Raw genomic sequence first — 20,689 nt, forward strand, 5'->3', positions numbered from 1 at the left:
GAAACAAGCCTGGGAGACAGTCTAATCCTTTTTTCCAGAGTTTACAAAAGTAGGAGAAAGTGCAATCCCTGAGAAAAACTGGTCAGAATCAGAAAAAAGAATACCAGAATAGGACAAGAATCACCTTTTGCCAATCTAAATTTGAGCAAAAAACAGTCATGAATGTCCTCTTCTTCACATATGCTCCCTCCCAAGGGACCAAGTGGCATGGCTGTCAAGATCTATTCCTTCCATTGAGGTGTTCACTTAGGTATAAGGGCCTCAAAGAGGAGTTGTGACAGAGGGAGTTGTGTTTTCTTTTTATATAAGAGATGGAAATGAGAGTGTGTGTGCCTACAGTGACGGGAGGTGTGAGCACCTCCTTGGCATGGAGTGTTTCTTAAGGGCCCAGAATGTAAGTGAGGCCTTGCACTTATTCCTGTTGGAAGATGTTCTGCTTTTAAGGAAAAGGAACCCATTTCAACAGGATGGTGGAAATAAGATCTCAGAATCAGCCTGGGATACAAAGAAACTTGTCAGGTACATCAATACGCCTGTTAATTACAACACTGGGGAAGATTAAGAGTTCTGCACAGATCTGAGCTATATAATGAGACCCTCTCACAAAAACAACAAAAGTCTTTGGAGTTGATACAATGGAGTTGATACATTCACTGGAAGATGATCTGGGGAGTCTAGAAAAATCTAGCTTGTGGTCTACCCAATATTGAAGTTAGCTTTCTGAGTGGAAAGAGAAGAACTGAGAAGATACCACTTCAGTGGGCTGATAGGTCAGTCTGTTTAAGTGGGAGAAAGGTCTGGGGCCCAAGAGATGACAGCAGGACTCCCCTGCTGTGGTGTGTGTGGTCACTAAGCTTGTGTTAATGGACCAAGTGACATCTGGAACCACTTTTTTAGACCTCTGCTGCCACAGTCTGGTAGAATATTGTCTAACACTGATCAAAGGTCAAAGTACCAGTGTATGACATTAGAGAAGAAACAACAACACTTGGCAGGTATAAACTGGGTATCTCTAGGTTTCCACATCCAAGATAATTAAAGACAAGGAAATGTTTACAGAGATCAAATTAGAATTGCTTTGAAGCACTGTTGAAATTCTCAATATTAACTCTCATAAAATGCTGTCAGATAACCCTGAGCCCAGTGAACATCAACATAACTAACTTTATTTTATAAAGAAACTGTTTTGGCTCACTTTTGCTGATTAAATACATATTCCTGCCTATAAAGGAGTGCTGAGAAAGGCAACATGGCTGGCTGCCCAAATGCACTCTGTTCTACAACTCTGTAAAAGCAAAGCTACTATTGGAGCTACTCCTCCCATCACCAGCCTGTGGCTTAGTGAAATGTAAGAAAGGCACTTCCTGAGAAATCTCCCACCTACTGGTCCCTTGACACCTTTCTTCTTGTGTATAGGGCAGAAAAAAGGATGGAGACTATTATCCATTTCCAAATAAAAGCTGATTTAAGCCAGTTCAGAAGACACAGGCCCAAGCGTCATCAGTTATAGGTGGAAGGTTGTCCTACCCTAGAAACTTCCTCACTTACAGTCTAAAGGGCCAGCAGGATGGACCCTGAGCAAGAGTGCTTACAGAAACAATATGCTTCCAAGACATATAGGCTGCTTTCTGGAAGCACAAAATCATCCCGGGTTTTATCTGATCAGATCAGCTTCACCATTGATATGGAGCAGTATCAGCTCAGGATGAGTTCATGATCAAGGACTGGCGGGAGGGGTCGGGGGAGGGCGGGGAGGAAGGGGCAGAAAAATAGCTGTAAAAACTATCTTTTATTGAGAACTTATTATTTTCACATACTGTGCTAAGTTGTTGGTTTTTTTTTTACAATCTTTTTTCTCATTTTAATCCTCACAACAACCCTATGAGGTAGGTATTACCATCATTTACAAATGAGAAAACAGGCCCAGAAAAATTGCATTATTTGTTCGTTGTCACATAGCTATTCACCAGTGAAGATGAGATGTGTTGCTGAGAGCCCGTATTCTTTTTATGAGGTCTACAGGAAAAATGTAATTTCACTGCCCACCACAGATCACCTGGGAGTGGAGGCTGCTGTCCATGCTACCGTTGGTAAGGATGCATTGAAGCTGACTTGATGTTGGTTTTTATTCCACTTGGCATTTTCCCTAAAAGGAACACAAAGAAAGACATCTGAAACAAGGTAAGACTTTTACAATAAACCAAAAAATGTAGTCTCTCAGGTTCCTTCCTGTCATTTGCCTTATTATCTCAGAACCTCTGGCCCTGATTGGCAGAAATCAAAAATTATGGTTCTTCAGTAGATCCCTTTCTGGAGTTATCTAGAAGAAAGTGGTGATTTGGTAGAATGGTGAGAATCAGAGCATTACTTTCTGTTTATCTATTTCTGGAAAAGATAGCTAAACCTGGGGTACCACTGCTTAATGTCATAGGTGATAAGGTACTGTCTAATCTTATTTTAGGGTTGTTTTTTTTTTAATCCTAGAAAGTCTGGAGGAAATCTCTGCTAGCATCTGGACTCCTCCAAAGTGTTTTTAAAATTACTAAAAAGTGACCATGAAAGAAGGCAAGAGGTCAGGTGCTGGTGGCTCACACCTATAATCCAAGCTACTCGTGGTATTTGGGGATTGTTGTTCAAAGCTAGCTGGAGCAGGAAAGTCCATAAAACTCCTATCTCCAATTAAGCACCAAAAAACCTGGAGTAGAGCTATGGCTCAATTGGTAGAGTACTAGCCTTGAGGTAGGATGGGGAAAGCTCAGGAACAGTGCCTAGGTTCCAAATTCAAGCCCCAGACTTGGCACAAAAAAAAAAAAAAAAAAAGGCAAGAAGCCAAGAGCTAGAGCAATAGACAGAGTAGTAAGAGAATACCTACTTTTCCTGTATAGGAAAAGTACCTGCTTGTCAACAACTGATTTACCTAACAAATGGTCTTGAATAAGATCTGACTGTTGATTTCTCTATACTGACCACACACTTAATATCTTGAGTAAAAGGGACAAAACAACTGAGAAGAGATGAGGATGGGAGGCAAGAGCAGTTTCTGCTGTCCAAAGTTTTTTAGCCAGTGTCTACTACTATCTCAAGTGAGTTGTTTTTTTTTTAACTGCTGAAAATTATTTTCCAAGTCACCTTTTGTTTTGTTTTTTTTGCACTGAGTCACAACATAGAGGAGAAAAGAGAAAATCTTCAGGTCTGAGAATGCTAGGGGCCCAGTTAATGTACTTCATTCCTATATATTAGCTCAACCACTGCCACCTTACCTGGCTGACTTGCTTGGGCCATTTGCACCCCACTAAGCATTGGCTGCTGCTGGCTTGGAGCACCTGCCATCTGTACTTGCTGCAGTCCTGAAGCCCCTGCAAGGATTGTTCCAGTTCCTGGCTGGCCTGGCTGGCCAGGACCACTGCTGCCTGAAGGTCTCCAATTAGACAGCCCCTTCCCAAAGGCAACAGCTGCTACCAAGGCATTGGTGTCTGCAGGGTTGAAGGTCTGTTTGTTTGGCCGAAGACCTGAAATAAAAGTGGACATCCTGAAATCTGTGTCTGGCTCTGAGCTGAACTTAACAGTTGAAAGACTGGTGATGACTGCCAAGACATGAAGTTCTGACTTCAGTAGCATCTAGACTCCCTTACAATTCAGGGAAAGAGCCAGAAGATCCCAAGTCTATCTCCATCCCATTTTGTCATTTGATATGTTCCAAGATTGACCTTAAACACAGAAAACTAACATGGTTGCAAATCCTTCCCTAAGCAGTTTATGCTTGTGTCTTCACTTTACTAGCTGAACCACCATTCCTATTCCAGTGATCTTACATACCAGTCCCTGTTTTGCCACCAACCCCTCATTACCTCCACTCTCTGATTCTCGCTCCTCTTTACTGATTTTTTCCAGAAGGTTTGAGCACATTTTATTCAAGCTCTGGATTTGCTTCTGTAACACAAATTTGATAATGATTAAGGTAAGCAGGACATGATTATGAAGAAGTTTCTTCTCTGTGCTCTTTCATAGACAAGCCAAGTGTGATGAGCTGTGCATCCCTACTACACAGGAGTGCTAATAGCTTGTGATAGGATGGGGGCAGCAGGGCAGTGGCTCCATCCAACCTGAGCTACATCAGCACCAATTCTGGCAGCATCTGTTGTCAGTTGCTTCTCTTGCTCTTCAACTTCTGGATCAGGCTTGGTTCTCAGATGGTCAGGGACCACCTCATGGCTGAAAACAGGTACCCGTCCTTCAGTCTGACGCTGTAACACAAATTTTATGGGGTCTATTATGCATTCAAGAAGACTGAGCCTGATTTTCACAGGCAAACAGTGCATGTTCGTGTAAAACACAACCTGAGATATAGTAACTAGCTTCCTAGGACAATGTCTCATTCACTTGTCTTCTTATAACCTATCTCTAGCACACCTAAGGGCAAATTAAACTGTCTCTCTTTCTCTCTGAAACATTACTTCAAGACTGGAATAGACAAGATCACAAAAACACAGACCTTTTCCCCCTCAAAACAAGTATCACGGGCTGGGAAGGTGGCTCAGTGGTAGAGCGCTTGCCTTGTATGCATGAGGCCCTGAGTTTGATTCCTCAGCACCACACAAGCAAAAAGAAAAAAGCCAGAAGTGGTGCTGTGGCTCAACTGGTAGAGCGCTAGCCTTGAGCTGAAGAGCTGAGGGACAGCGCCCAGGCCCAGAGTTTAGGCTCCATGACTGGACCCCCCCCCACCCCCCAAAAAAAAAACAAGTATCACAAGAGAAAGGTCTTCCTTTGCCTTGGTAACATAGTCTCAGAAATTTTAGGGTATTTGACTTTCTCATTTCTAGAAGAAAAGCAGTATTTCCAAAATATAGTCATTGGTTTTTTGTTTTTTTTGTTTTTGTTTTTTTGCCAGTCCTGGGGCTTGAACTCAGTGCCTGGGCACTGTCCCTGAGCTTCTTTTGCTCAAGGCTAACACTCTACCACTTAAGTCACAGCACCACTTCCGGCTTTTTCTGTGTATGTGGTACTGAGGAATCGAACCCAGGGCTTCATACATGCTAGGCAAGCACTCTACTACTAAGCCACATTCCCAGGCCAAGAAGCATTATTTATAATTTGGAAGAAAATGTTAGGAATTCTCAAAATATCTCTCCTTTACTTTTTTTTTTGCCAGTCCTGGGGCTTGAACTCAGGGCCTGGGCACTGTCCCTGGGCCTCTCTGTGCTCAAGGCTAGCACTCTACCACTTGAACCACAGTGCCACTTTTGGCCTTTCCTGTTTATGTGGTACTGAAGAATTAAGCCTTGGGCTTCATGCATTCTAGGCAAGCACTCTACCACTAAACCACATTCCCAGCCCAGTCCTTGCTTCTTACTGCCACACACTACCCCACATCCAGAACTCCTAAAATAGCCAATCAATAATTGGGCTCTAAATTTTCATGTAAGAACTTCCAAGTTGGATCTTTTTCCTCTTCTTACCATGAGATCTTCATCCCGGTCTGGAGACAATACCAGAGGTATGATGACCTGATTACGGAACAGTGGTGTCTTCTCATGCTTCAAGACCTTGTTCAGAGTATTCAACTGTCCAGACAACAAGGCAAAGCTGTCCAGAACAGAGGGCCTAGTGATGGTAAAAGTATATCAGAATGTTCCACTCTCTCTCTGTCCTGTAATCTTGAAGAGGTCCTTTAGACTAGGCACACCCCCAAACAACTGATAGCCCTATGACTACTAGCCTAGATGGGAACCAGATTAACTAACAGTAATACTAGTTTGAAAAAGAGGAATAATCTTTCAATTTCTGACATACATGTAGACAAAAAATAGTTCACTGTTTGACTGGGTTGAGAACAGTGGCAAAACAGGAATGATGGCTATACTGTTACAAGTGAAAATTGAGAAACTGGATAAAAGTTTTTATCCTAGCCAAGAAGTACAATCCACTATTTCAGAGGAGGTTGGATGTTAACATTCAGTCAGAGCTGTGGAAACAAATCTGGCATTAAAAGAGCTAAGAGGCTTCTCCACTGAAGGAAGGCCTCCTTACAAAAAAAAATCAAAGAATAAGAAGCAAAACCTAGAAAAAACCTGTTTAAAGAAACTGGGCATTTCTCTATTTCCTTGCCATTGAGACTGTAAACAAAACTATGCATTAAATGTTGGGCAACCAGGCTCTTTCCAAATCAAGAGATGTTTGATAACTGGTGAGTTACATCACTGCACATGTCCTGTCCATCAGGGGGTCTGGTCCCCCACCCATGAAACCCTCCCTGGCTTGTCCTGGCAACTCTTACCAAGTCAGCCGGTCATACTCGTTCTCCAACTTGTAAATGAAACTCCCTAGTGAGTTCTTCAGATCAGCCACTTGATTGAGCAGTGCATCTAATGATGCTTCAAGCTGCTTCTCCTCCCTCTGCATCAAGAGTAACAGACTGGTTACCCAGATAGATGAATGTAGCACATTCAGAAGAAAGCCGAAAAGCTATGTTGTTTTCTATCTTTGGCATTTGTGTTACAGACAGCATCAACTCTGACCTCAGTTCTCCTACCAACTTATTTCTTCTCTTAACACCTCCTAATCCATGCATAGCATTAAATGTAGCATAGCATTAGATATACCCTGCTCTGCTTCACTGAGAAGTACTTGTCAGACCTAATTCTTGAAGTTGTTTATCTAATGGGTAATTCTGAACCACATGTATACCATCTTTCCCTGTCTTAGACTATGTCTTATGACTTTTTTCTGCTTTGGAGTACTGGGGTTTGAACTCAAGGCCTTGGGTTTGCTGGGCAGGTGCCCTGTTCCTTGAGCTACCCCCTTGCCATAGGCATATTCTGAACACTAGCTCTGTCCTGCCTCTCAGCTCTTCATTTATCCTTTGTATTGATATTTCAATCTTCTCCCTGATGACTTAATGTGTACTCACTCTGTGCTAATATTTTTGTGTTCCTTTCACAAGCTCAGCTGAGCCACAAACATTTACCAAAGCAGAGCACCAGTGGCTCACCCCACCTACTCACACCACCTACTCACACCATGCTACTCAGGCGTCTTGAGATCTGAGAACTGACATTTAGAGCCAGCCTAAGCAGACAAAATTGCAAGTTTCTTGAGTTCCATTATCCAGCCAAAAGCTGGAAGTGGAGGTGTGGCTCAAATAGCAAAGTACTAGCCCTGATGGGGTGGGAGAAGAAGAGAACTGAGTGAGAATCTGTATGAGGCTCTGAGTTCAAACCGCAGTGAGAAGTCTCTCACAGGTGCATACACTAAAAGAAAAACAAAACCAAGAAAGTTCGTATGTGTTTCTTATCTCTTGAAAATCTGCAAAGCATTTCTTTGCCGTACAGCATCTGTGGTCTCCCATTTTATATCAGTCCTTCACCTTCAACGATTATTAGGGCACGAGCTGGGAAGAAGGATGCAAAAACCCAACACGATGCTTGACGGGGACTTAATCCTGGGTTCCACCCACAGCATCAGATTACAAACACAGCGTAGCTTCAGCCCTCAGCTTCTCCCCAATTACAGATTCCCTATTGTACTTGTATCCAACAGCCCAGGTCGGTCTGAGTCAGCCCACCACTTTCCTCAGCTGTCTTTCCTTGGAATTTTATCTCAGCTTCTCCAAAAGACTATCTGATCGTTTCTCGGCCCCCGGCAGGTCGGCGCTGCCTCTCTCCCCCGGTTAGCCGAGCTGTCCCTCTGTCAGCCGGGTTCAACCACCCATGTCTCTAGGGCGCTGCTTTCGGTCCCGTAGGCCTCGCTCCCCCTCCCGCCCCCGTCCGCTTTCCCTCCACAGCCACGAGTTTTGCCCACTCTGCCAGGTACCAACTCTTCCCTGTCCTCGGCCAGCCCACTCTCAGTCGGGTTGCCCAAGGTTAACTAGCTGCCAGTAGAATCAACTAGGTTCCTCCTCACCTGCATAGCAGCGGCCCAAGCAGCCGCGGCGACCGCCACTTCCGGTTTCTCGATCCTCAGGCACCTCCGCCCGAGAGCTTCATTCACCAATCAGAAAGCTCGGGACTCGGCCTTCCCAGCGACTTCCGGTTCCTACCGGGGGCAAAGGTAGCCAGGTCAGGGGTCAAGAGAGGCACAGCCTCCCTAGGCCGGGCCGGGCCGGGCCAGGCCGGTGCTGGTGGGCTGTACGATGGCCTCGGAGCGCCCGGAGCCGGAGGTGAGGGTGGGCGGACGGGTGTGTGGGTGGGCGCAGCGCGGGGTCGTGGCTTTGGCCTCCTCCCGCCTAGCCTGGACGGGGACCAGCCCCGGCTGCACCGTCGCGGTCAGCGATTTCCTCCAGAGACTGGAGAAGTCACTTCCTTTGTTTGATTGACTGCAGTTTCAGCCTAGTCGCCAGCCGTTGACCTGATGACAGTGGTATTAACAAACCTTGTGTTTTAATTCACTGTTGCCGTCTTAGTGGGCAACACCGCAGCCGACTGACTGCCGGATCCTGCCGTTCATCAAACACCGGGAGGCCACAGACGGCGTGCGTGGATGTCGTTCTAGCGCTCGTGATCTTTGAAAAACGTTTTCTCTCGAAGTGAGACCTCGATCTAGTTATTGGTGCTACCATGTAGCGATCCGGGCAAGTCTTAACTTCCCAGATCCCGTTTCCTTAGTTATAAAATATCTGTCCCATGGTGTGACGTGAGCATCCTATGCATTAAGCCAAAAAAGGCATGTGAGCTATCTCTGTATATATACTCTGTCGTTCAGATTTGTGCAAGGAAGGTGGCAGTGTTTGCTCTCATTTACAGAGAAGAAAACTGAAAAGTCAGATGAAGTACCTTACCTAAGACCTCTTCACTTGGAAACAGACTCTAGATGCCTTAGGAGATATTTGAAGGGGGGAGAGGGGTGAAATCTCAGATTGGTTGTAGTTGACCAGTACTACAAGAGAATATGGCAGTTGATGGGAAGGGTAAGAGTTGTGTATGATCCAGAGAGTGGTCATTAATTTTTGAAAACGCATTGCATGCCAGGTACCATTCTAAGAGCTTTACTGATATTTCTCCCAATTCTAGAAATCATAACTCCTCTTTTCCAGTGGAAAAAAACCTGAGACACAGAGCTATTAAGAGTAACAAAGTAGCCAGGCTCTGGTGAGTCAGAAGGCTGAGATCTGAGTATGGATGTTCAGCCTGGACAGGAAAGTCTGTAAGACCCTTATCTCCAATTAAACAAAAAAAAAAAAAATAAAGCCAGAATTGGAGCTGTGGCTCCAATGTAGAGTGCTAGCCTTGATCAAAAAAATCAGGGAAGGTGCCCAGGCCCTGAATTCAAGCCCAGGACTGGCTGGGGTGGGGGGTGAAAAAAAAAGTAAGTTATACAGTTAGTAAGTCATTAGGGTTAAGACTCTGGAGCCAGACCATAATGGTTAATTCTAGTGCAAATAAAGTAGTCAAGATGGCAAATGTCTTAATGGTGCATGTGTGAAACACCCAACATTGAATATGATTGGTTGTTGATAGTAACAAATTACCTACAAATTACCTTACTTAAAAGAATCAGACATGTTCAGAAGTGTGATGGATTAGCCCATGCATGAGAAAGACCAATATTTAGAAAAGCTGAGAAATTTAGAGTATTATTTCTGAATGGATTAAAATGAGAATCTGTGGGGTAAATAAAACATGCTTTTTAGGCAGGTGGTGTAGAAAGCAGTACTGTTCTGCAGGAAACTATTGTAAACTGTATATGTAATGTTAGATACATAAAAGAAGTAGTTGACAGCTAAAATTTACAGCATTTGTTAAAAGTGTTTTTGTTTTCAGTGCTAGGGATTGAATCCAAAGTCTCCTGCATGCTAGGCAAGAACTTTCCAAAGTGACATCCCCTTTCTATGTTTATTAAATTCTTAATTTGAATTTCTGAAAATGTTATCTCAGAAAGCAAAAGGGGCCAAGAGTTCTGCACTTGGAAATGTGACTGGCGCTGGGGGAAAATGCAAGAAGTTTTAAAAGGAAAGTGGCTTAGAGGATGTTAGCATCCTAAAAATTGTCATGGTAAGATTTAGGAAATCATTCATCAAATACTCAAAATGTTTTGTGAGTGCTGCTATGAACTCAAAATATGCTAAGTACCAGAGTAGGTATATGGTAGTATGAGAGTGGTATCCCCTATCTTTATGGAGTAAACACTGAATTGTAAGTGCTATAAAAGTGAGTGAGGATGTTTTAACAGGTTTTTATTTTGTACCAGTCCTGGGGCTTGAACTCAAAGCACTGTTCCTTAGCTTTCTCTGCTCAAGGGTAGTATTCTACTTGAGCCACAGCTCTACTTCTGGCTTTTTGGTGATTAATTGGAGATAAAAGTGTTATGGACCAGCTTCAAAACCTGATTCCCAGATCTCAACCTCCCAAGTAGCCAGGATTACAAGCCAGGTCCCTGCATGCTTAATAGATTTTTTAAATATTATTGTTATTGTAAAGGTGGAGTTACAGTTACATAAGTTTCCTACCCAGGCTGGCTTTGAACCACGATCCTCAGATCTCAGCCTCCTGATCTCAGCCTCCTGAGTAGCTAGGATTACAGGTATGAGCCACCAGTGCCTAGCTTGTTTAACAGTTTTTAACCAGGGTATTTAATCCAGTTTGTTAAGAAGTTAGGAGAGGAGGCCTTTTTAAAGGAATGGCCTTTATGTTAATTCAATATCTAATACTCATAAAGTCCTTGTGAAGTAGGCACTATTGTTACCCCAACTCACAGATGAAGAAACTGAGGCACAGAGAGGTTAATCTCTATGCCGAAGCTACATATCTACTGGAAGGGGTAGAACTACATCCTTCTTATGCTAACACTAGAGTGCATGCTCTTACCTGAGCTTTGATAATATGGGTATGTGGGATTGGTGAGCAGTGAGACTAGATAAGATTCAGTTTAAGGCTATGATGGAAGCTGAGTACTTTGGCATAAGTATAATGATAAAGAGGCTTCAGATCATTGGAATGGGGAGAGTATACATTATTTTGTGTTGACAGAAAAACAGTCATGGGCTAAAAATGGGTTAAAAAATAATTCAAGCCAGCCTAGGCAGGAAAGTCTATGAGACTCTTATCTCCAATTAGCCACAGAAACAGGAAGTGGTGCAGTGGTTCAAAGTGGTAGAGCACTAGCTTTGAACAAAAAAGCTCAGGGACAGGACTCAGGCCCTGAGTTCAGGCCCCACAATTAACAATAAAAAATAATAATAATTCAAACCTTAATCTCAAAGGAGCAAAAGCAAAAACTAGAAAACAACAAACTAATAAGATGTACCATGTTTCATTCATCCTGGTATCCATGATATGCAGCCCAGAGCCTACTAATGTTCTAGTTATCTTGATATAAATGGTATGTAGGCCTCAATAAATATTTCAAAGAATGATAGCCTTCCTCTACCATTGTACTGACTGACCCATTTAACTGCAACAACATCCTTATAAAAATATTCTTATCTACATGTCATCAGTGAAGAAATTGAGATCTGGAAAAATTAACCTGCCAAGAATAGCAAGATAGCAAATAAAAGAACAAGATTTGAGTCCAAGCCTGTAAACATCCATGACTCTAAACATTTATTTTTGTCTTCTTTGCCAGACTGCTCCAAGCCTTCAGATTCAAAGGTGATTAATAGGGGCTGGGAAGGTGGCTCAGTGGTAGAGTGCTTTGCCTTGCATGCATGAGGCCCTGGGTTCGATTCCTCAGCACCACATAAGCAGAAAAAGCTGGAAGTGGCGCTGTGGCGCTGTGGCTCAAGTGGTAGAGCACTAGCCTTGAGCTGAAGAGCTGAGGGACAGTGCCCAGGCCCAGAATTCAGGCCCCACGACTGGCAAAAAAACCAAACAAAGGTGATTAATAGTGGATACTTGAAGTTTCATATAAATGTAGATTTGTTTAATTTTTAAATTTTATTATTAGGTAGTTTATACAAAGAGGTTACAATTCTGTAAGTACAGTTCATCTTGATCTATGTCACCCCTTCCAACAATGTAAATGTTCAGCTCTTCAGCTCAAGGCTAGCACTCTACCACTTGAGCCACAGCGCCACTTTCAGTTTTCTGGTGGTTTATTGGAGATAAGAGTCTCATGGACTTTCCTGCCTGGGCTGGCTTTGAAGCATGGTCCTCAGATCTCAGACTCCTGAGTAGCTAGGATTACAGGCATGAGCCACAGGTGCCCAGCTAAAATGTAGATTCTTGAGCTCTGTCAACTTTTAATTTACTTCAATGCTTCTAGTCAAGGTCACTATCATCTCCCCTCATTGATAGAGGTTGTTTTTATGAACCATGTGGTAGCCAGAGTTTTGTTTTTAAATGAAGACAAAATGCTTTATTGGACCCTTTCACTTGCCTTTACTTTCAGGATAAAATCTAAAATCCATAGACAGTTGTTTTTCCCATGTAGGTATTGTAGAAACGAAGTACAGATAAGATGAGCTACAGAATATCAGCCCTTGCCAGTACTATGGTTTGACCTTAGGGCCTTCTCCTTGTGGCTAGCATTCTACTACTTGAGCCACAGCTCCCACCTGACTTTTGTGGCTTAATTAGACATAGAGTATCTGTCTAGGCTGGCTTTGAACTATTATCTCAACCTCCTGAATATAGATGTGAACCATGGCCACCTGACTACCTATTATGCTCCTTCTTATTAGTACTTTACATCTTTTCTGCACTTTTTTTGTGTGTATTCATTGTTGTTTTGTCTCTGCCTTGTTCTAGTTGGAGCCACACTTTCAACTCTGTTTTTGAGATAGGGTTGTACTATGTAGTCCAGGCTGACCTTCAATTTTCTATTCTTCTGCCTCAGCCTCCCAAGTGCTAAGATTATAGGTATATAGCGTTGTGCTTGACTGTTTTCAACTCTTCTTTTTAATTTAATATTTTATTGTAAAGGTGATGTGCAAAGTGATTATACTTACATAACTGAGGTAAAGAGTACATTTCTTTCTGGACAATATCACCCATTCCCTTGCTCTCTCCCAGTTTGTTTCTACTGTTAAGAGAGAAATGGACATTTGTCATTCAGTAGATGAGCTTTACTCATCAGGTGTTGCTTTGATTTCTTTGATATTAACTACTCAGTTCAAACTTCATTTTCCTCCTATTACATATTTTGCTATGAAGACTGAGTTTACTTATACGAAACACCTACTGTTAAGACCTAGTAATCTGTAATAGTTCACCTTTGCTATGTTCTTATAAAGTACTAGGCACTGTGTGGGCACTTCATATGTATGATTCCCTTGATCCATATAACAGCACTTTAGATTGGTATTAGGATTAGCTCTGTTTTACATGTGAAGTCACGGAAGCTTAAAGAGGTTAAATGCCTTTTCTGAGTCTCACAGCTAACAAGTTAGCCTAGGTTGACTCAATCAGAAATTCTTGCACCTAACCTTTACAGAGATCTGTTGAATTCATTTTAGGTATTCAGTAGGTATGAATTCCTCCCTTTGTCATTGCTCAGTACCTGCTTTTGTGTCTTTTTATCCTTGCCCTTTGTCTCAGAGAATAAGACTTTCTAAATCCTCATCTGTTGCTTCTTTGCTGTCTACATTGTTTTCTGGCATCTGGCACCTTTCCTTACTGCTTTTTCGGGGCTATTTCGGTCTCTTTGTGCATATTTTCTCATTTGAGGTGAGGGCGGGGGAAATCTTCCTTTCAGCATTAATATTTATCAACAGGCAGTCATTGGCTTCTGTTCATGTCTTCACTACCCTGTCTTCACTACTTGCGACTGATTTATTTCCCCTCACTGTCAGGAACAGGAGGAGAAATGTGTGACTTGTCTAGAACAAGCTAGAGTAGGAAGTAGGGCTGGGAGAATGATGGTCAGTTGTCCCTTACTTCCTCAGTGAACAGTGAACAGTCTGGTCTTCTGGGATTTCAGGATTGGGAGATGAAAAATCTTATGGAGGGAATAAAAAAATTGCTGATTGGTAAGTCAGTAGACTGGTAAAGGCCTGCAAGAATTGGCACTGCTGGCAAGGTGATAGGTTTCTTCATGTCACTAGTACAGTTGCCATGCTATATATGTTGACCAAGGAAAATGTCATGTTCATCCCAAGTCCAAGCTTTGGCAGGGCTTGCATAGTGGAAGGACAAGGACATGGGTAAGGAAATTGAGGCTAGTTGGAACATTGCAATGGCCACCTCTGAGGCTATGGAGGAAAGGAACTAGGAGGTGTATGAGTAGAGATTGTGACCCACAGACACCTAATTTGAGATACTAATTTGAGGCTTACATTCACACAGCAAAGGTTTCTTCACTGCCTGCTATATTCAAGAAGGACTGTCATATATTCATGTAATATTCATATTTATGAAACATTTAAGGACTTATTAGGTGTCATCTTTTAAATCAATTTGCCAAGTATGAGCTCAAAAGCAGAACAGGACACAATCTCCATCCTCAGGAGCTTATAGTTTCTTGGAGAAACTCACACATTTGTAGAAACAATGTGGAAAGCTCACTTCATTGGTATGGAGGTCTGTTGGAGAAGGGGAGGGAAGTTGTGAATTGACTTGCCCGGAGCAGCATGCATGGTAGCAGGGGTAGACATCACCTCTGCTACCTGGCCTCTTATATTACAGAGTGTGAGCTCCTTGGCCTGCTTACACAGGATCTGTGTATATGGGGAACCCAGTCCCCTTTAACTTTAGATACATTAATGTCTCTATCCTTAGGTGGAAGAAGCTGGGCAGGTGTTCCTGCTGATGAAAAAAGATTATCGAATCTCCCGAAATGTCCGCCTGGCTTGGTTTCTCAATCATCTGCATCAAACTGTTCAGGCCACACCCCAGGAGTTGCTGGTGAGGCCTGGAATAGGTGACATATAAGGGGTTATCCCAGAAGGCTCTATTTTTTTTCAGAGCCCTGACTCTAAGGGGTCCATGTCTAGGAGGGACAAGTATCTTTAACCACAAGAAGATTCCCTAAGGGATAGTGGGGGGAAGGATATATGGTTGGTTTGCTGGAAATGGAGCCAGTAGTGGGTCATTTTGGATATAAAAGATAGATCCAGGGAGCACTCTTATGCATGGTTTCACTTTATTCACACAATAACAGCACTAAAGTGCTGGTGTTTGGATTATTTGCATTTTTACAAATGAGAACACTAAGTCTTAAAGAGGTTAAGTGCCTTTTCTGTGATCTCACAACTAATAACTGATTGAATTGGAGTTCAGAGTAGACAGTGATGACTCTTTCTAACCCTTTTCTGTTTTTTTCCATCTTAATTGTCAGCTTCAGTCGGAACAGGAGTTGGAAGTCCTCAGTGTCCTTCCCCCTGGGTGGCAGCCAGATGAACCAGTGGTCCCAAGGCCGTTTCTTCTGGTACCTTCCACCCAGGTTACCTTCCTGGCTTGGCAGTATCGCTTTGTTATTGAGCTGGACCTTAGCCCATCTACTAGCATTGTGGTGAGCACTTGGAAAGTGGTAGTAGGAAGGAAGGATGGGATGGGATGAGAAGTCCTGGGGGAGGTAAAAAATGTTCCTAACCTACCATTGTGGGAAGCAGAAAGGCTTTATAAAGGAGTGATGAGCATTCAAAGACAGATTCCACTGCGAGTAATGCACTATTCTGGGGGTATAATTAACCATAAGGTTCCTGCTGACCTACAGAAGCTGATTGTTCCTGCTTAAAGCTGCCTTTGACCATCCTTGAGAGTTCTTTCTCTATTTTGCCCTCAGGATGATTCCACAGGAGAGATCCTGTTTGATGAAGTTTTCCATGCCCTGTCGCGCTGTCTAGGAGGGCTGCTTCAGCCCTTTCAAGTGCCTGGATCTTGCATTGACTTCCAGCCTGAGATCTACGTAACGATACAGGCCTATTCTTCAATCATTGGCCTGCAGTCCCACCAGGTATTGTATCTTCTATCCAAGTTTCTACCCTCAGACCACATTTCTGATAGTCTATTGGACCACATCCTTACCATTTGTACCCAAGTACCCAGTTCTCTGTTTTCTCATTCCCATGAGTCTTTCCCCTTGAAAAGACCAGTTTCTCTGGTTTTAAAGAGCCTCCTCATGAACTTTAGTTGGCATTGATTGGACAAATACCTCACCCTCACTGCAAATCTTGATGGGTCTGACCCTTGGATATTTTTTTCTGTTTCCTCCCCAGCTCCTTTGAGTTTTATCATGATCGCTAAAGCGCTGATCCCAGGAAATGGAATAGTTTTGTGATTTTGAGCTACTGTAGGTCCACAGAAACATAATCTATTTTAAAGACAGAGAAGGTAAATTTCTGAGGGGCTTATGAACTGTTGGTATAATGCTGACCATTATGACAGAGCTTCTCTGCTACCTGGACAGGTGATCACAAGACAGTTCTTTTGAATAATGACCGAGTTTGTTACAGGAATATGTTTTTAAACTTAGATAAGCATTGGCCCTATTTCTCCTCATCGAGTCTTAACCATCTTTAACTCATTAGTTAGGGACTTGCCCTCAAACTATCTCTGATAGTAAACTCTCATCTTAGCCATTAGTTTATTTAAGAGATGGATGCCAGACACAGCACCTGAGGATCTGAAATGTACAACAGTAGGTATATACTAAGTTCTAGGGCAGGAACTGCCAGCCTTCTACCCACACTCAAAATGCTCTCCTGGTACAACCATTAGCCTGGTGTCTGTGGGCCACTTCCCTGGACAGAGGCCAAACTTTTGAAGGTATTATAGCCAAGACAAAGAGAACAAGGGTATTAGGTAATCGCTCCAAACTTGGTTCTGCTTGACAAACACTGAAGCCTGATCTATGCCAAACACAGGGTAGATCCCTGGAGACAGAGAAATCAGGTATTATCCTTGTTCTAGTAGGGAGGATTGAGAGCTTATAGAGGGAGACAGATATTAAAAGAGATGATTGCAGTTGAGTGTTATAGGGCATTGATAAATTACGATTCAGATGCTGTAGGGACACTAAGAGGAGTTGGGAGAGCCAAAGAGGAGACCTTTAAAACAAAGCTACATTTGAACTGAAGAAAGAATTGAGGTTATCTGTTCAAAGAAGGGGAAATAGGCTTTTTCGGGAGAGAGATTAACAGGTGCAAAGGCACAGTTGTGAATCTACACTCTCAATCACAGGTGTTTTAGAGAGATATATATTATTTGGTTTTGACAGAGTAAAAGTTTAGATGTGGGAAAGTAGTAGTAAAGAGGAGACTGGAAACATAGTGGGAGCCAGGTATGAAAGACTGAATGTTATGTTACACACTTTGCCCTTGATAGTGGGGTTCAATGTAGTGGGTACAAACACTGGATAATTGTCTGTGTATGCTTCCTGGAAGTACCACTTCCTTGGCTGTGTGCCTCAAGCTAGTTACTTAACCTCTCTGTACATTTATATCTTTTCTCCACAATAAAAGTATTAAAAGCACTTGTATTACACACAATACAAGTCAAGCATTTAGATCAGTGCCTGCCGCATAGAAAACATGCAACTTGTCAGAGCCACTTGTCAGCCCACAGCTAGACTCCATGTTTTCTCAGTCATTCCTATATACTGTATCCTACTGCTCTAAAAAGGATAAAATAAAATGCAACAGAGACTTGAAGCTACCCTAAATACAAAGAAAGTTACATTATACTCTGAAATAAACTCATAATGTGTACTTGGAGAAACCTATTGTTAACATTTGATGGAATTTCCTTCTATCTAGTGAATGTGTGTTGACCTTCCTTCATACATCCTTTTATCCAAAAAGAGGAGAATGGTCAGGTATCTAGAATTAGGTACACGTCTTCATGTCTCACTTTTTAAAATACAGGCATTGTTGTACATCATAAAATGTTTGTAAGCCGGGAGCTGGTGGCTCACGCCTGTAATCCTAGCTACTGAGGAGGCTGAGATCTGAGGATCGCGGTTCAAAGCCAGCCCGGGCAGGAGAGACCGTGAGACTCCTATCTCCAATAAACCACCAGAAAACCAGAAGTGGCGCTGTAGCTCAAGCGGTAGAGTGCTAGCCTTGAGCTGAAGAGCTAAGGGACAGAGCCCAGGCCCAGAGTTCAGGCCCCACGACCGACAAAAAAAAAAAAAAAATGTGTAAACATGATTTTTTGTGTGTGTGTGTCGGTCATGGGGCTTGAACTCTGGACCTGAGTGCTGTCCCTCAGCTCTTCAGCTCAAGGCTAGTGCTCTGCCGCTTGAGCTACAGCGCCACGTCTGGTTTTCTGGTGGTTTATTGGAGATAAGAGTTTCACAGACTTTCCTGCCTAGGCTGGCTTTGAACCGTGATCCTCAGATCTCAGCCTCCTGAGTAGCTAGGATTACAGGCGTGAGCCACCAGCACCCAGCTTGTAAACATGATTTTAATGGCAACTTCCATTCTATCTTGATATTTTTATATATTGATATTTATAAATTAAGTTGTCTCACATTTCACTCTTCTAAACATTATGGATATGAATATTATTCTCACCCTGTGGTTCCAGTTCCTGATACTTATGTTTGGTTTGTCATTCTCACAGCTGTACACTGGGGCAATGTCCCACTTTCCCTGTCTGGCTGTCCCCACCCCCTTACCTGGGTAGGAATAAGTAGAAGTAGCTGTTCTGCAGGAGGGAGGAGTCAGAGAAAGTGAGCATATGGTACAGATGATGAGGAAGAGGGTCAAGATCCTAAGGGCCGCCAGGGGCTGCCAGGCTCCTATTGCAGTATACTTACGCTCATTTGAAGTAGAAGGAAAGGAGCCCATGGAGAGAAAATGAGAAACAAGGTTAAGATGAGATGGAGAGACTGGCTCTAGGGAAAGAAAGGAGTAAGAGAAACCCTTTCTTCAGATCTTTAAGAAGAGCAAGAACTCAATGCTAATTTTCAGAGGAGTGGAATATAGTACATCCTCTAGGGTGGGATGTCAAAGTGGTGTGCCTAGTAGTTGACTTCCTTTCTCTTTGAAGAGAACATAGGAGTTACTTAATGAGGGTAAAGGAAGGGGAGGAACTTTCCTTAGGGGAATAAAAGATAATGAGCTTAAAGATCAAGATGGCTTCTTCTATATGCAATATACTTAGAAAACAAAAGGAATGAAAGAATGAGAATCAGAATGAGAAAGATTTCATCTGGCTGAAGTAGAATGATTTTACAGATGTCATCCTCTAGCCTAAAATGGAGGGAGCTGGAAGATCTTAGGGCGCCCCCAAGAGGGAGGTTGGAAAAGCCCAGGGTAGCCAACCATAATCACAAGAAAGTTGACTCCAGATTAAGATGATTAATGGTTTAGTGCCTTGAGCTGGAGTGTACCTGAGCTGCTGGAGTAGATGACGCAAGAAGGAGAAACTGCCTGTGGAGTTATACATTTGATCTTAGTTGGATAAGAGTCAGGATTGCCTAAAGGAAAATATATAGAACAGAGGTATAGTGTCTAGTATTTTACCTCCTCCTCCACACTGCTACACCCCAGACACCCTCGCCTGAGCCTTTCCTTTGTGCTTGCCAGGTGTTGGTGCAGGGCTGCCTCTTGGACCCTTCCCAGCGGGAGGCATTCCTGCAACAGGTGTATGAGCAGCTCTGCCTCTTCGAGGATAAGGTGGCTACCATGCTGCAGCAACAGTACGATCCCCAGAGCCAGGTATGTGGAAGACAAAAGTGGCAGAGACCATTTTAAAAACCTCTAAAAAGAACCTGAGTAGAACAAGCCAAGGAGGGATGTGCTAGTGATAACACTTATGACCAGCTTCCAGCTGGAAGACCATAACTAACATATACTCCCAAAACATAGATTTTTGCTGGGGAAAAAAGTGTAAAGGCCACTGGGTGCCAGTGGCTCACACTTGTAATTCTAACGACTCACAAGGTTGAGATCTGAGGATTGTGGTTTGAAGCCAGCTAGAGCAGGAATGTCTGTGAGACTATCTCCAATAAATGACCTAAATGCCAGAAGTAGAGCTGTGGCTCAAGTGGTAGTGCCTGAGTAATACTCAGGCTCTTAAGTCCCAGGACTGACACCAAAACAAAACAAAACAAAAAAACCCAAAAATATATATATATAAAGTCCATTTATGTGTTTTTTCAGTCCTGGATTTCCATGCATACCCTGCATATCTGAAAGGTGATTATGGACAGATTTGATCTCTAGTTAGCATTTACCATCTGGGATAAAGTTACTTCTACTTACTAGAGTGCCCTAGAAGTGGCTAAGCAAATGGAAGTTCTGTGTGCCTAATGTTTGTAACAGTTATGGTTAAAGGTAGAGAAATTCTACCTTGTGCTAGACTCCCTTCTGAGGTTCATCATCTAAGCATACACTTTAGGAAGGAACACAGTAGAACAGCAGCTATAGAGTAAGAGGCCAGAGTCTTCACAGGTCTAGGCATATCTGACCTGTCAGTGATAGACTATAAGTTCTGTTTTGTGGGTGAGGGGTATAGCTTAGTGGTAGACCACATGCCTATCTTGTGAAGCTCAAGGTCCAATCTCTTGCACAGCAACAAATTAATTCTGCTTTCATTATGGATGGAACAGTAACAACATCTGTCACATTCTGTCTTTTCTGTAATTTAGGGCCAGGCAGAAGACCAGTCCTCAGACTCTGGGGAGCCCTTGGGCCGGAAGGTGGGAGTCTCCATGGTGACAGCTGATCTTGGGCTGGTCAGTATGATTCGTCAGGGTATCTTGGCACTGCAGTTACTGCCTTCTAACTCTAGTGCAGGTTAGTAAAAAGAATATTGATGGGAATGGGGAAACAAGTTCAAGAAAGGTGTGGGTGATTGGCAAAACTTGT

At 43.0% G+C, this 20,689-nt stretch overlaps 2 protein-coding genes and 1 long non-coding RNA gene across 7 annotated transcripts in view; 2 read left to right on the plus strand and 1 right to left on the minus strand.

Moving 5' to 3' along the window:
• The first annotated feature begins 683 nt into the window (after positions 1-683).
• On the plus strand, positions 684-5,974 carry LOC122110904. Its single transcript, XR_006147948.1, has 3 exons — positions 684-859; positions 2,440-2,444; positions 5,963-5,974. It is a non-coding gene; the product is annotated as an uncharacterized LOC122110904 (long non-coding RNA).
• Positions 1,826-7,945, minus strand: Med8 (mediator complex subunit 8). Of its 2 annotated transcripts, none has more exons than XM_042683595.1 (7): positions 7,900-7,945; positions 6,275-6,393; positions 5,457-5,601; positions 4,104-4,244; positions 3,849-3,930; positions 3,261-3,509; positions 1,826-2,146 (listed from the first exon to the last, which is right to left on the minus strand). In XM_042683595.1, exons 1-7 carry the CDS (start codon positions 7,903-7,905, stop codon positions 2,082-2,084), a joined length of 807 nt encoding a protein of 268 aa, XP_042539529.1. In that variant the 5' UTR covers positions 7,906-7,945; the 3' UTR covers positions 1,826-2,081. The 2 variants fall into 2 exon arrangements, with proteins under 2 accessions (XP_042539529.1, XP_042539538.1); XM_042683604.1 differs by lacking the exon at positions 7,900-7,945 and adding an exon at positions 7,327-7,344.
• A 109-nt stretch (positions 7,946-8,054) lies between these two features.
• Szt2 (SZT2 subunit of KICSTOR complex) overlaps positions 8,055-20,689 on the plus strand; it is a 52,860-nt gene continuing 40,225 nt past the window's right edge. For 2 of the 4 annotated variants that reach the window (XM_042675200.1, XM_042675220.1), the window contains exons 1-6: positions 8,055-8,155; positions 14,652-14,777; positions 15,211-15,384; positions 15,658-15,828; positions 19,406-19,537; positions 20,470-20,617. In XM_042675200.1, the coding sequence (XP_042531134.1) occupies positions 8,129-8,155; positions 14,652-14,777; positions 15,211-15,384; positions 15,658-15,828; positions 19,406-19,537; positions 20,470-20,617 (778 nt within the window). In that variant the 5' untranslated portion in view covers positions 8,055-8,128. The remainder of the gene's footprint in view (positions 8,156-14,651; positions 14,778-15,210; positions 15,385-15,657; positions 15,829-19,405; positions 19,538-20,469; positions 20,618-20,689) is intronic. The other 2 variants (XM_042675211.1, XM_042675229.1) reach the window with 1 other exon arrangement.

Source organism: Dipodomys spectabilis, unplaced genomic scaffold (genome assembly GCF_019054845.1).
Source record: "Dipodomys spectabilis isolate Male_0828 unplaced genomic scaffold, ASM1905484v1 ptg000002l, whole genome shotgun sequence".
Taxonomy (NCBI): domain Eukaryota; kingdom Metazoa; phylum Chordata; class Mammalia; order Rodentia; family Heteromyidae; genus Dipodomys; species Dipodomys spectabilis.